Source organism: Aquarana catesbeiana, linkage group LG06, assembly GCF_042186555.1.
Source record: "Aquarana catesbeiana isolate 2022-GZ linkage group LG06, ASM4218655v1, whole genome shotgun sequence".
Taxonomy (NCBI): Eukaryota; Metazoa; Chordata; class Amphibia; order Anura; family Ranidae; genus Aquarana; species Aquarana catesbeiana.
In genome coordinates this window covers 79,330,979-79,344,924 of record NC_133329.1, presented here as the reverse complement: position 1 = coordinate 79,344,924, position 13,946 = coordinate 79,330,979, and the positions used below count along the sequence as shown (strand labels likewise).

At 43.3% G+C, this 13,946-nt stretch overlaps 1 protein-coding gene across 1 annotated transcript in view; it reads left to right on the top strand.

The window, feature by feature from the left end:
- Nucleotides 1-13,946, top strand: part of PITPNC1 (phosphatidylinositol transfer protein cytoplasmic 1) — a gene marked incomplete in the record, with an annotated part of 73,364 nt that overhangs the window by 47,302 nt on the left and 12,116 nt on the right. Inside the window, 4 exon segments of the mRNA XM_073636291.1 lie at nucleotides 3,364-3,435; nucleotides 6,009-6,104; nucleotides 7,498-7,653; nucleotides 9,063-9,126. Of these exon segments, the coding sequence (XP_073492392.1) occupies nucleotides 3,364-3,435; nucleotides 6,009-6,104; nucleotides 7,498-7,653; nucleotides 9,063-9,126 (388 nt within the window).

Genomic DNA, 13,946 nt, shown 5'->3' with positions numbered 1-13,946 from the left:
GATGCAGTCAGGACCTAATCTATAAGTCCCTGTTCAGTCAGATAGAAAATAATATAGAAAAATGATAAAATCTAAAAATGGAAATATTGCATATCTTTATATATTGCAAACATTGCCAAGTTCTGGCCATTCAGCAGATGGTGCTGCAGTCTCCTTTTTACACATTGAGCTATTTTAACTTTTAGTTGTGCTGAAAGAAGTTAATTGGTTAAAGAACGTAAATGGGAAACCCCAATAATGGGCACAGCGGGTGTACAGACCCGAGAACTCAGCACAGAGATGGCGGGAACCCCTCAAAATGGGCACAGCAGATGTACAGACCTGGGAGCTCAGTACCTGGATGGTAGGAACCCCTCATAATGGGCACAGCAGGTGTACAGACCCAGGAACACAGCACAGGGAAGCTGGGAATGCTTCATAATGGGCACAGCAGGTTTACAGACATGGGAACTCAGTACAGGGTTGGTGGGAGCCCCTCCTAGTGGACACAGCAGGTGTACAGACCTGGGAGCTCAGTACATGGATGGTGGGAACCCCTCATAATGGACACAGCAGGTGTACAGACCCGGGAACTCAGTACATGGATGGTGGGAACCCATCATAATGGGCACAGCAGGTGTACAGACCTGTGAATTCAGTACAGGGATTTTGGGAACCCCTAATAATGTACATAAAGTAGGACATCATACCATTATGTGACAGCCCTGTGACTAGTCATTATATCTTACATATATGAATGGATAATATGTTACAAGAGTTTCACAAGCCATGAGTAACTGTTATTTGCACTTTTATTAATACAGATTTAACCCACTAACAACACGTCTTGTCTCTCTTTTTCATCTCCTGCCCTTACTTCTGCCTGAACTCTCCATGCTTCCATGTTTAATACTCCTGTACTGGTCATCCTGCTACACATCGATCTCTCTCTGCCCACCCTCCTCCTCTTCACATGGAATGTCCGGCTCCTCAGAATACACAGTAAGTTTCCTTTTTGCTTTAGAATTTCAAAACCGAAATAGATAATATAACCATCAGAAAGACCAATTCAATGAAAACATTATCATATCATTTTGCAACATTAAAGCGGAGTTAGACCCAAAAGTGGAACCTGCGCTTTAAGCACTTCTCGCCCCCTTACATGCCACTTTTGGCATGTCATTTTTTTTTTGGGGGGGGGGGGTGTGACTAGTTTTGAGTGGGACTTCCTGTCCCACTTCCCGCTTCCGAGCACGGCCCCTCCCTCTCGGCAATCTTCTGGGACACATCACAGGTCCCAGAAGATTGCCTGTCCACTCGGAGAGCGCAGTGCGACTTGCGACTGTGGGTGCCCACAGTTTCAATGGAGGTGCTGCGGAGAGGAGGAGGAGAGGAGCGAGGCTCCATGCGGCCGCATCACTGGACCGTGGGACAGGTGAGTGTCTGTTTTACACTTTTGTAGCTGCTGACTTTTAATAAATGAAAACAGGATATTACCCCCTCCATAACAGGATATTACCACCCCCCATAACAGCATATTACCCCCTCCATAACAGCATATTACCCTCTCCATAACAGGATATTACCCCCTCCATAACAGGATATTACCACCCCCCCATAACAGCATATTACCCCCTCCATAACAGCATATTACCCCCTCCATAACAGGATATTACCACCCCCCCCATAACAGCATATTACCCCCTCCATAACAGGATATTACCACCTCCATAACAGGATATTACCCCCTCCATAACAGGATATTACCACCCCCATAACAGCATATTACCCCCTCCATAACAGCATATTACCACCCTCCATAACAGGATATTACCACCCCCCATAACAGCATATTACCCCCTCCATAACAGGATATTACCCCCTCCATAACAGCATATTACCCCCTCCATAACAGCATATTACCACCCTCCATACATATTACCCCCTCCATAACAGCATATTACCACCCCCCATAACAGCATATTACCCCCTCCATAACAGAATATTACCCCCTCCATAACAGGATATTACCCCCTCCATAACAGGATATTACCCCCTCCATAACAGCATATTACCCCCTCCATAACAGGATATTACCCCCTCCATAACAGCATATTACCCCCTCCATAACAGGATATTACCCCCTCCATAACAGCATATTACCCCCTCCATAACAGGATATTACCACCCCCCCATAACAGCATATTACCCCCTCCATAACAGGATATTACCACCCCCCATAACAGGATATCCCCCCCTCCATAACAGGATATTACCACCCCCCCCCCCATAACAGGATATTACCCCCTCCATAACAGGATATTACCACCCCCCATAACAGGATATTACCCCCCCCCCCCCCATAACAGGATATTACCACCCCTCATAACAGGATATTACCACCCCTCATAACAGGATATTACCACCCCCATAACAGGATATTACCACCCCTCATAACAGGATATTACCACCCCCCCATAAGAGGATATTACCACCCCTCATAACAGGATATTACCACCCCCATAACAGGATATTACCACCCCTCATAACAGGATATTACCACCCCCCCATAAGAGGATATTACCACCCCTCATAACAGGATATTACCCCCTCCATAACAGGATATTACCACCCCCCCATAACAGGATATTGCCCCCTCCATAACAGGATATTACCACACCCATAACAGGATATTACCACCCCCCATAACAGGATATTACCACCCCCCCCCCATAAGAGGATATTACCACCCCTCATAACAGGACATTACCCCCTCCATAACAGGATATTACCACCCCTCATAACAGGATATTACCCCCTCCATAACAGGATATTACCCCTCCATAACAGGATATTACCACCCCCCCACCCACAACAGGATATTACCACCCCCCCCATAACAGGATATTACCACCCCCCCATAACAGGATATTACCACCCCTCATAACAGGATATTACCACCTCCCTGCTTTACTGTAGGAATGGTGTTATTTGGATGGTGAGCTGTATTGGATTTCCACCAGACATATCATTTGGTGTTAATGCCAAATAATTCCATTTTAGTCTCCTCTGATCATAGCACCTTTTTCCCTTTGTGGCCTCAGAATCTTCAAGGTACGTTTAAGGTGGTCAGATGAGACTAAAATTGAATTATTTGGCCTCAACACCAACAACTAGTGCTCATATTGTGGTATTTTTCTGATTGAGGTATTTCAGGGAAACACCATATTATGGCCACTAGATGGCACTTATGATTGTAGGAAATTATCATATTAGACAAAGAACTGCAATTTTTATCACAACTTTGCAAATGTTTATTATTTGATGTCTGTGTCCCATGTTACGTCATGGCTTCTAACATAAATATTTTTTTCCATAATGCAGTGCTCCTTCCTCCCAAAATTCTCCATCCACATTGAGACGAGATATTCTGATGACTGCGGTGACAATGACAGTGTAAGTTGGGCTGCTTTAAGATGTTTGTGCAAAGTCCACATTCACTTACTTTTTATTGACAGATATAAAACACACAGATGAATGCAGCTCTGTACTTATTAATGCCTGATTCAATAGACATGTGCAATTCGTTTCGTTCCGAATTAGTTTCCTAACGAATTTCGACAATTCGTTAATTTGGAAATATCTAAAGTAACGAAAAGCCGTTTACCAAATTTTTCCGAATATTTGTAAATTCGAATATTCGAAAATTCAGAAATTCGAAAATCCGAAAACCCTGAAAATGTGAAAATCTGATCTAATAATAACTTAACTATTACTAAGTATTAAATTATAGGTATTGGAATTTCCTTTTCAAATTTGGCTGTTTTTAAACGTAACGAATACGAATTAATCCACAATAACGAATGCCGCATCTAAACGAATGGAACGTAATGAATTAATAATAATAAATAACAATATTCTAAAAACGTTTTATTAGTAGTATTATTATTATTTATTATTAATTTGTTCCATTCCATTCGTTTAGATGCGGCATTCGTCATTTCGGATAATTCGTATTTTCTGATAAATTCGTATTGGTTACGTTCACTAACAGCCACATTTGAAAGGAAACTCCAATAGCTATAATTTAATAGTTAGTTATTATTAGTTAGTTATTCTTTCAAATTTTTGGATGGTCATTCTTATTTTTGGATTTTCTAATTTACAAATTTTCGAATTCTACGAATTTACTAATTTACCAATTGCGATCATAACGAAAATAAATGAATAAAACGAAAACAAACACATTTTTCGGCAGTGCACATGTCTAAAATGTATTTTTCAAATGCAAGCGATGTAAGTACCTGAATTTGTCCTGGTATCAGCCTCTTGCAGTCCCTGTACACTGTACAGCAAAGCTGGAGTGTGAGAGGAAGAAGGAGCCAATCAGTTCATGCACATGCATTGGCTCCCGCTGCTGTCAATCAAATCCATTGACGCGGGAGATGGGGGCAGGGCCGAGTCCTGCTGTCTGTGTCAATGGAGGCAGCAGCAGAACTCGTGAGCGCGCCCGCACGGGGGTCCCCCATGAAAAAACGGCTCTCTGTGGGGGCATTCGATGAAGAGGAGGAGCCAGGAGCGTTGCTGGGGGACCCCAGAAAAGGAGGATGGGGGGGGCCGCTCTGTGGAAAACCTTTACACACAGCAGGTAAGTATAACATGTTTGTTATTTAAAATAAGAAAAAAGAAAAAAAAAATAAACGAACCTTTACAATCCCTTTTAGGCATAACATGAAACATGGTGCCATTCCTTATCCCCCACCTTCAAACTGCCCCCCCCTCAACTTACTTCACTTACATTCTTCATCCAGCAACAGTCTGTATATTTTATTTAATTCAGCACAGCTGTGTGTGACTCTGCCTGCACAGCCGCCTCATCCATTCACACATCTGTAAATGGGAAGACTACAAGTCCCATGTGCCACCGTTGCACAGGGGCTCATACATCTCAATGGGACACAAATGCGGTTAGGTCCCTGCTCTCGTAGTCTATTAAATACTTCCTCCAGCCCCATAACCGAAATTCTCTATATGTGTACAGACGGGGGAATAGTTTGCAGGATAGCAATTAGATAGCAATAGTCTGCCCTGATAGTGGAAGTGATGCTCTGGAGGCTTCAATGCAGAAAAAAATGATTAAATGGACTTTTTTTTTCTGTGTGATACTTTCCCCTGTTTGAGCTTTGTTGTACAGGGACTGCAAGAGGCTGATAGCAAGTCAAATATAGGTACTTACACTGCGCTTACATTAACCACTTGCCGCCCGCCCACTGTCAAATGACGGCTGGGCGGTGCAGCTCTCCTTCTGGGTGGACGTTATATGATGGCCTCCCAGAACGACCACTCTCACGCGTCTCCGCGCTGTGTTGCTAGGACATGGCGCGACCCCATGGTGATTAAATACCACAAAAGATAGCTCTATTTGTGTGAAGGAAATGATAACAATTTCACATAGTTACAGTGTAGCATGACCGCGCAATTGTCATTCAAAGTGTGACAGCACTGAAAGCTGAAATTGGCCTGCGCAGGAAGGGGGTGTAAGTGCACTGTATTGAGGTGGTTAAAGCAGAAAAAATAAAGTAATAAATGTATTAATAACTACAGAACTGCAATAATGTGTCTCTTTTATGTCTGTCTGAAAATGAACTTATTCTGATCTTTCAGGAGTACTTTTGTTTTATTTAAAATAGTTTGAGGATGACTCCTGAAGCTTGGAGTCCGGTTTTTATTCCTGATCTGTTTTCCAATGACGGGGAACGTGGGAGAATCGTTCACCAAAACAGGAAATGACAGGAAATCTCCCCGGCAGGGACACAGACAGTGATAAAAACATGACAAGTGTCTCAACCCTTCCCCACTCCATCCAAAATAAAAATAAAGTCCTGTCTGGGGGTCAACTTTAATTATTGTTCCCCTTTTCTGTGATCCCCCCCTTCTAAAATTCCCCGAAACACGATCTAGAAGATTCTATCTGTGTGCAAAAAAAAATGTTTAAATCTTGTGGCACTGACTTAGGTGTTGTCTTGCAGATATTTAATTCGGACTCGGCAGAGGACACCCATGAGGTGATACACCTAGACATCGCATATGACGAGATCCCGGAGAGATATTACAAGAGTACCGAGGTGGGTGGCAGCAAAACAAGAGACTGTTATGGCCCATTCACACCAGCCTGGTCTGCTGCAATGCCATAAATGCACGTGCTTTAACACAGGTTATGGTAGAGCAGCCCGTGCTCTGAATGGGCTTTGGTGTTATAGTACAGCAGGTCAAAGTGCAATGGTGTTATAGTAAGGTGGGTCAAAGTGCAATGGTGTTATGGTAAGGCAGGTTGAAGTGCAATGGTGTTATAGTAAGACAAGACAAAGTGCTAGGATGTTATAGTAAGGCAGGTCAAAGTGTAATGGTGATATAGTAAGGAAGGTCAAAGTGCTAGGATGTTTTAGTAAGGCATATTAAAGTGCAATGGTGTTATAGTTAGCAGGTCACAGTGCAATTGTGTTATGGTAGGGTAGGTCAAAGTGCAATGGTGCTATGGCAGTGATGGCGAATCTTGGCACCCCAGATGTTTTGGAACTACATTTTCCAAGATGCTCAGCTACACTGCAGAGTGAGCATCATGGGAAATGTAGTTCCAAAACATCTGGGTTGCCAAGGTTAGCCATCACTGTGCTATGGTAAGGCAGGTTGAATTGCAATGGTGTTATAGTAAGGCAGGTCGAAGTGCAATGGTGTTTTAGTAAGGCAGGCTGAAGTGCAATGGTGTTTTAGTAAGGCAGGTCGAAGAGCAATGCTGTTATGGTAAGGCATGTCAAAGTGCAATGGTGTTATAGTAAGGCAGGTCAAAGTGCAATGGTGTTTTTGTAAGGTAGGTCAAAGTGCAATGGTGTTTTTGTAAGGTAGGTCAAATTGCAATGATGTTATAGTAAGGCAGGTCAAAGTATAATGGTATTATATTAAGGCAGGTCAAAGTGCAATGTTGTTGTAGAGAGATAGTTCAAAGTGCTATGATGGTGCGATTATGGGATAGTAATGTAGGTCAAAGTGCTATAATGTTATAGTAAGGCAGGTCAAAGTGCAATGATGTTATGGTAAGGCAGGTCAAAGTGCAATGGTGTCATAGTAAGGCAGGTCACAGTGCAATGGTGTTATGGTAAGGAAAGATGAAGTGCAATGGTGCTGGGCAGAAGGCAGTAACCATGATAGCCAGTCCCATATCTCACTGCATTGTAGCCAGAGAAGTAAAATGAAATTTCTAAGTTTTGTAGTGGCTTGTACTCATGTCGCCCTTTAGCTTATTAAACCATCCAGAAAACTATAATACAAGGATTCTGGGAAAAAGGCTTTATTCTGAGAAGAGTTCATTACTAGACCCGGCACCGCGCTCCTTCCCGCTATCAGCACTCCATCTTTTTCTAATTTAATTCTAATTCATATTCAGGAAATGTTCGAAGAGCGAGGCCTGCAATGTCAGGCTGACACAAAGGGACGCCTTCATTCTTCCCCTCTCTATTGCAGGATCTCAGGCATTTTGTCTCCAGCAAGACGGGCCGCGGGCCTCTTCAGGAGGGCTGGAGGTGCCAGACAAAGCCCATTATGTGCTCCTACAAATTAGTTAATGTCAAGTTCGAGGTGTGGGGCCTTCAGACTCGAGTCGAGCAATTTGTGCACAAGGTGGGTGAGGGCTTTGTTCCCATTGTGAATCCCTTGTTGCGTGACATGTAACCATGGGGTGTTTGCAAAACTCCTTTATGTGGGTCATTAAAGAGTATCCGAACCCAAGAATGAGACAATATAACATATAGATCAGCCTTTCTCAACCTTTTTTATTACAGAAGAGCCTTCAAAATAATTTTCAGTTCTGAAGGAACCCTTGCAAAAAACATCTCATTGGTGGGCAATAGAAAAATACTCCTTACATTGATGACTAGTGGGAAGAATGCCCCCTTACTGCCAGTTCACACAGGGGCGACTTGTCAGGCGACCTAGCCACCTGACAAGTCGCCTCCCGTTCTGTACTATGAAACCGTTCTAATATGAGCGACGCAAGTCGCTCCGACTTAGAAAAAGGTTCCTGTACTACTTTGGGGGCGACTTGCATAGACTTCTATACAGAAGTCGTTTTGCAAGTCGCCGTGGAAGTCGTGGGCAGGTCGCCTCGGTGAGGCGACCTGCAAGTCGTGCCGCCCCTGTGTGAATCGGGGCTTGCAGTGGTGGTCAGAATACCACCCTTACAGATAGCTAAAAAGATAATTGGGTTCATGAAGCTGGCTCTGCCAAGTGGTGCTAGCTCAAAACTTTACAGGAACCACCAAATGGAAGGAAAAACAGTCACGGATCAAGAACCCATAGTAACCTCTGGAAGAGCCTGAGTTAGGAATGGCTGATATCGATTATGGTGAGAAAGGACTAAAGCAAACAAAAAGTCCTTTTATTTTGGGAGAGGTGAAACATGAACACCCTGATTCAGTTGAAGGACTTTTTGTTCGTCTTATTTCCTTCTCACCATAACCTGTATGGTTGTACTGTCTCGTTGAGTCCCAACTCCATAAAAACCATAATTTTGATGATGGCCAAATAATGTTGTGAAATGTTAAAACCACTGTCAGGTGTATTGCTGTCTAAGTCCCCACTAGGAAGATCCATTTTCTCTATCTGTTCTGGTGACCATTATCACTCAGACAGAAAGTGATAGAGAAAACAAAATGTTAGAGTTGCAACCAAAACAGAGGGGAGTTTGACCAAATTTTGGTAAAAACTGGGCAATATATTGACAGCTTCAATACAGTTGATTGAAAGATTGAATTGAAATGAAATGAACATGGGAAAAAAACAACAGCAATTTTATATAAAGTGATCCAATTTATTTGTAGCGTTCAATCTGGTCTATTCTGATCCCATCTTCTTGCCATTGATCAGGACCACCATTTTACGTCTTGGACTGCTTTGTGATTTTAACAAAAAAATAGAATTGGAAGTTCAATCACATGATTGAATTGACACATGTATGGCCAGTTGTAGATGGACACAGATTTGTGTCTTGTGAAACAGCGATTCTGAAATCTTCTCCTCTGTATTATTAGGTTATTCGGGACCTGCTGATCGTCGGTCACCGGCAAGCCTTCGCATGGGTAGAAGAGTGGTATGGTAAGTGTCTCAGTAAACCATTATATCTGTGTGAGAGCGAGGCCTTTGTTTTTTTAATTAAGTACTAACTTTTTGTCTATACTGGTATTCAAACACTGTCTGTGCTTATTACAGTTGATTTTTTTTTTTTTTTAATAAAAACAAGACTAAAGCTCAACCTCAATATATCAGAATCTGTAATTTATCCCTAGATGAGTGTAAGACCCAGCAAATCGCTTGACAGGATTAAAAATGTATGCTTTATTGAAAAACCTAGAACATATAAAAACCTAACTTGTAAAACCATAATTGGCCAATTATTAAAAAACCCAATCAGAGCAGCTGTGGGAAAAATGAATTATGTATTAGGCATCGTTCCCAAAAAAGGCAACAAAATTTCATGGATGGAATCTTAGCAGGTATACAGTATCTCACAAAAGTCAGTACACCTCTCACATTTTTGTAAATATTTTATTCTATCTTTTCATGTGACAACACTGAAGAAATGACACTTTACAATGTAAAGTAGTGAGTGTACAGCTTGTATAACAATGTAAATTTGATGTCCCCTCAAAATAACTCAACACACAGCCATTAATGTTTAAACCGCTGGCAACAAAAGTGAGTACACCCCTAAGTGAAAATGTCCAAACTGGGCCCAATTAGACTTTCTCCCTCACCAGTGTCATGTGATTCATTAGTGTTACAAGGTCTGAGGTTTGAATGGGGAGCAGGTGTGTTAAATTTGGTGTTATCGCTCTCACTCTCATACTGGTCACTGGAGGTTCAACATGGCACCTCATGGCAAAGAACTCTCTGAGGAACTGAAAAAAAGAATTGTTGCTGTACATAAAGATGGCCTAGGCTATAAGAGAATTGCCAAGATTGCACACTGTATCAAATTGGTCTGCATGGCTGTTGTCCCAGAAGGAAGCCTCTTATAGAGATGATGCACAAGAAAGCCCGCAAACAGTTTCCTGAAGACAAGCAGACTAAGGACATGGATTACTGGAACCATGTCCTGTGGTCTGATGAAACCAAGACAAACCTATTTGGTTCAGATGGTGTCAAGCGTGTGTGGCGGCAACCAGGTGAGGAGTACAAAGACAAGTGTGTCTTACCTATAGTCAAGCATGGTGGTGGGAGTGTCATGGTCTGGGGCTGCATGAGTGCCACCGGCAGTGGGGAGCTACAGTTCATTGAGGGAACCATGAATGCCAACATGTACTGTGATATACTGAAGCCGAGCATGATCTCCTCCCTATGGAGACTGGACCGCAGGGCAGTATTCCAACATGATAACGACCCCAAACACATCTCCAAGACGACCACTACCTTGCTAAAGAAGCTGAGGGTAAAGGTGATGGACTGGCCAAGCATATCTCCAGACCTAAACCCTAGTGAGCCTCAAACAGAAGGTGGAGGAGTGCAAGGTCTCTAACATCCACCAGCTCTGTGATGACATCATGGAGGAGTAGAAGAGGACTCCAGTGGCAACCTGTGAAGCTCTGGTGAACTTCATATCCAAGAGGGTTAAGGCAGTGCTGGAAAATATGGTGGCCACACAAAATATTGACACTTTGGGCCCAATTTGGACATTTTCACTTAGGGCCAGTTCACACCAGATGCAGTTCCGTGCATTTTTTTCTGCACTAAAAATGCATATTATACCAAGAAGGGCTGCGCTGCTGTGATTAAGTGAATGTGGTCATAAACCATTTATATGACCATAACATATACACCTATATATGATATAAAACTAATAATGGTATTTGGAAAAGGGATGATGATAGCTAGAACACACATTAGTAACCACAAATATGTGACATATAAGATTACTTCTTATGTATATATGCAATCAAACATCAAGTATGTTGAACAAGGTCCATACAAAAACGTTCCTTTGCTGGAAAAGTCTTTCACCAGTGGAGAATGAAAGAGCATTAATAATATTGGTATAAAGTAAAACAACACTCTTCTGCTGATGTGAAGCATGCACTGTTGTCACCCTGAAGGATGTGATGATAGGGAAATTCCTCCACCAAACAAAACGATCTGCGCCTTACCAGATCTTTTGATCTCTTGTTTAAGGAGATCGCATGTGCAGGTGGCTGTGTCCCCCAGCCACTGGGTCTCTATCAATATTATGGCTCCAAGGGTCACCTCTCAGGGGGTCCGCTAGATGGTAGACTGGCACTCAGATCCCAAGAATGAAAGAAAGAGCTCCATAGCGTAATACTGACATTTATTAATAAAAAATCACAAGAAAAGCACTTACAGTGTTGTAGCTTAAAATCGCATGTGTACACAAACAATGCCGGCCGGCTCACAGCTGCTGCCCGTCGCTTCCGGGATCAGCGGTGGATGGTGGTGACGTCAGCACGTCGCTCCTCCCTTGTGTACACATGCGATTTAGGACCAACACACATGTGGACAGTGTAGAACCAGAGCAAATTATGGCAAATATGTCAGAGATCCCATGGAAAGGTGCCCATGTCATCACATGTATCCATATGTATAGATTATAGCATGGCACCTTGAATCATCCTCTGTTGGCAATTGAATCTGCATAGGAATGTTCTTCAAACTTCAAACCTCCCATTGGATAGTGCCTGTATAGTTGCAAGACCAATGTCACTTGGCAAAGCCAGCTACATCATGATACGGAAAAATAAATAAATGTGTCTGTGCTAAAGAATTATAAACAGTATAAATCAATGCAAATATCAAAGAATATAATCTAACAATAATAAGTGCTCACAATCTGTGATAAATAAATAACAAAAGTGCAACGTGCATAAAGTATTAAGAATCCAAGTGTTGACGCAGGATTGAAAGAGCACACACTCCTTCAATAAGGTGATAGGTAAAGTTCATAAAGTTCATAAATAATGAATACAAAGTGCACAAATATAGTGTCCATAATCAGTGATATCCATCATGCTCATCCAAGAAGTGCACAACAATATAGCATGCTTCAGTGCTCTCCAGTGACCCCCAAAAGCATATGCGCTCACCTCAGAGCGTGTGACACAGTACTCAAACTATGTCAAATCACGCTTGGGAGCCACTCCTGGGCTCTAAAAGGTATACCAGTGTTGATCTCCAACTTGCTCAAATAACGTCCCGATTCATAAACAAAAGAGAAGAGACTGATGAAGGTACGTATTGTTAGACCACACCTGAAATGGAGTACACACGGCCATAGCAGCCTTTTTTATTAACAAAACAACTTATTGAAATTAAAATTAACATTATTTTCACATCACCATCTGAAAAACAACATAACAGTCTTCAGCCTGTTGGTCTTTTGACAGCACTCAGAATTCCAAAACGATTCCACTTATACACTGTGGGTCCTTTTACCATAATAAGCCTCCAGCCGTGACACACCAGCTCGGAGACAACCCACTAGCCACAGAGCAACCATTACCATATTCCAGCTATCCTATTTAACTGGAATACACCAAAGGGGCACATACCACAGATGAGTACCCAACACTTCCATCCCTAAAGTATTTTCTTACACCGTCAAAAGACCAACAACCGCCACCGCCCAAAAGGGTGACACCTTACCCTTGAAGGCCCCTCCACACCCGCAATGCACGTTGAATTCCGTCCTGTAACCCCAGGGACCATAAATCCCTCCACAGATAAATGATCGCCATCCTCCTCTCAGGTACAGCCTGTTATCTGACTCCAATTCTAAATGGCGGATGGCCATGCCCCCATTCAGAATAAAAAATCGCAGCACCACTTTACAGTCATTTATGCAAGTTTTGTTGAGTCCGCCTTGTGCTAAGTCGTCCGAGCCACCATGTCGGACCACAAGACCATCATATTGGGGAAGGCTGTACGGAGCCGCAGGAAATCGAATTTGATGTCCATAATGAGCTCCCTACTGGAACGAACCCCCAGCTAGTTCCCACCAACATGGAGCACTAAAATGTCCGGTGGCCTGTCAAGGCGTGCAAAACGATGCACCTCAGGCATGGCCCTGCTCCACATCATCCCTGGTTCCCATAACCAGCGGCCACACGCCTCCCTCCTGGAAATACCCAGCTGCCTGCCATCCGGCCTAACGTGCGCTCGCCTGGCCCCCCAAAAAACATATGAGTGGCCCATGATCCAGACTAGGCGTAGCTGCACTCCATCTGAAAGAAAAGAACAAAACCACTGGATAAAACCAATCTCCCCAGGAATACTCACCCAACATAAAAAGAACCACAATATACACCTGCCGTCCATAGGACACCCCCCCCATTACCAATGATTAATCAACCAACAAATGTGGGCAAATGTAGGGATGGAATCTCCTGGAGTCCCATCTACCAATGCCTCAACCAGCCTGCACCGAGCTGTGGCCGCCCCCGATGTGAAAGGAGTGCGAGGCATACTGTTTTTCTTCCAAGCCAGCTGCCCGAAGACCCTTCCTGAAAATGGATATGAACTGAAACTTGGGCAACAGAGACCCATCCCCATGTATCAGAAACGGCCCCTCCATGACCGGGTGCATATCTATATACTCCCGCACCACCCTCACCGGAATCTGGCAGTGTAAACAGTTGCACCCACACTCCCCACCTGGTCTGTCTTGGACCTGCGCAGCAAGACTTGCAACCTGTCCCCACTACAAAACACATCCTGCACCAATATTCCCCCTCGGTATCTTCCGAGATGGGCTGACCAGCTTGCTAATCCGAAATGCCCCAAAAATGCCAGGGAAAAAGCCGTCTTGAATAAGGCAACCTTGTATTTGGATGAACATAACGAGTCCAGCCCCACAAAAATGGCCTGTAAATTACTAAAGGACACGAGCCGCCTAGCATCCCTGCGCTTAT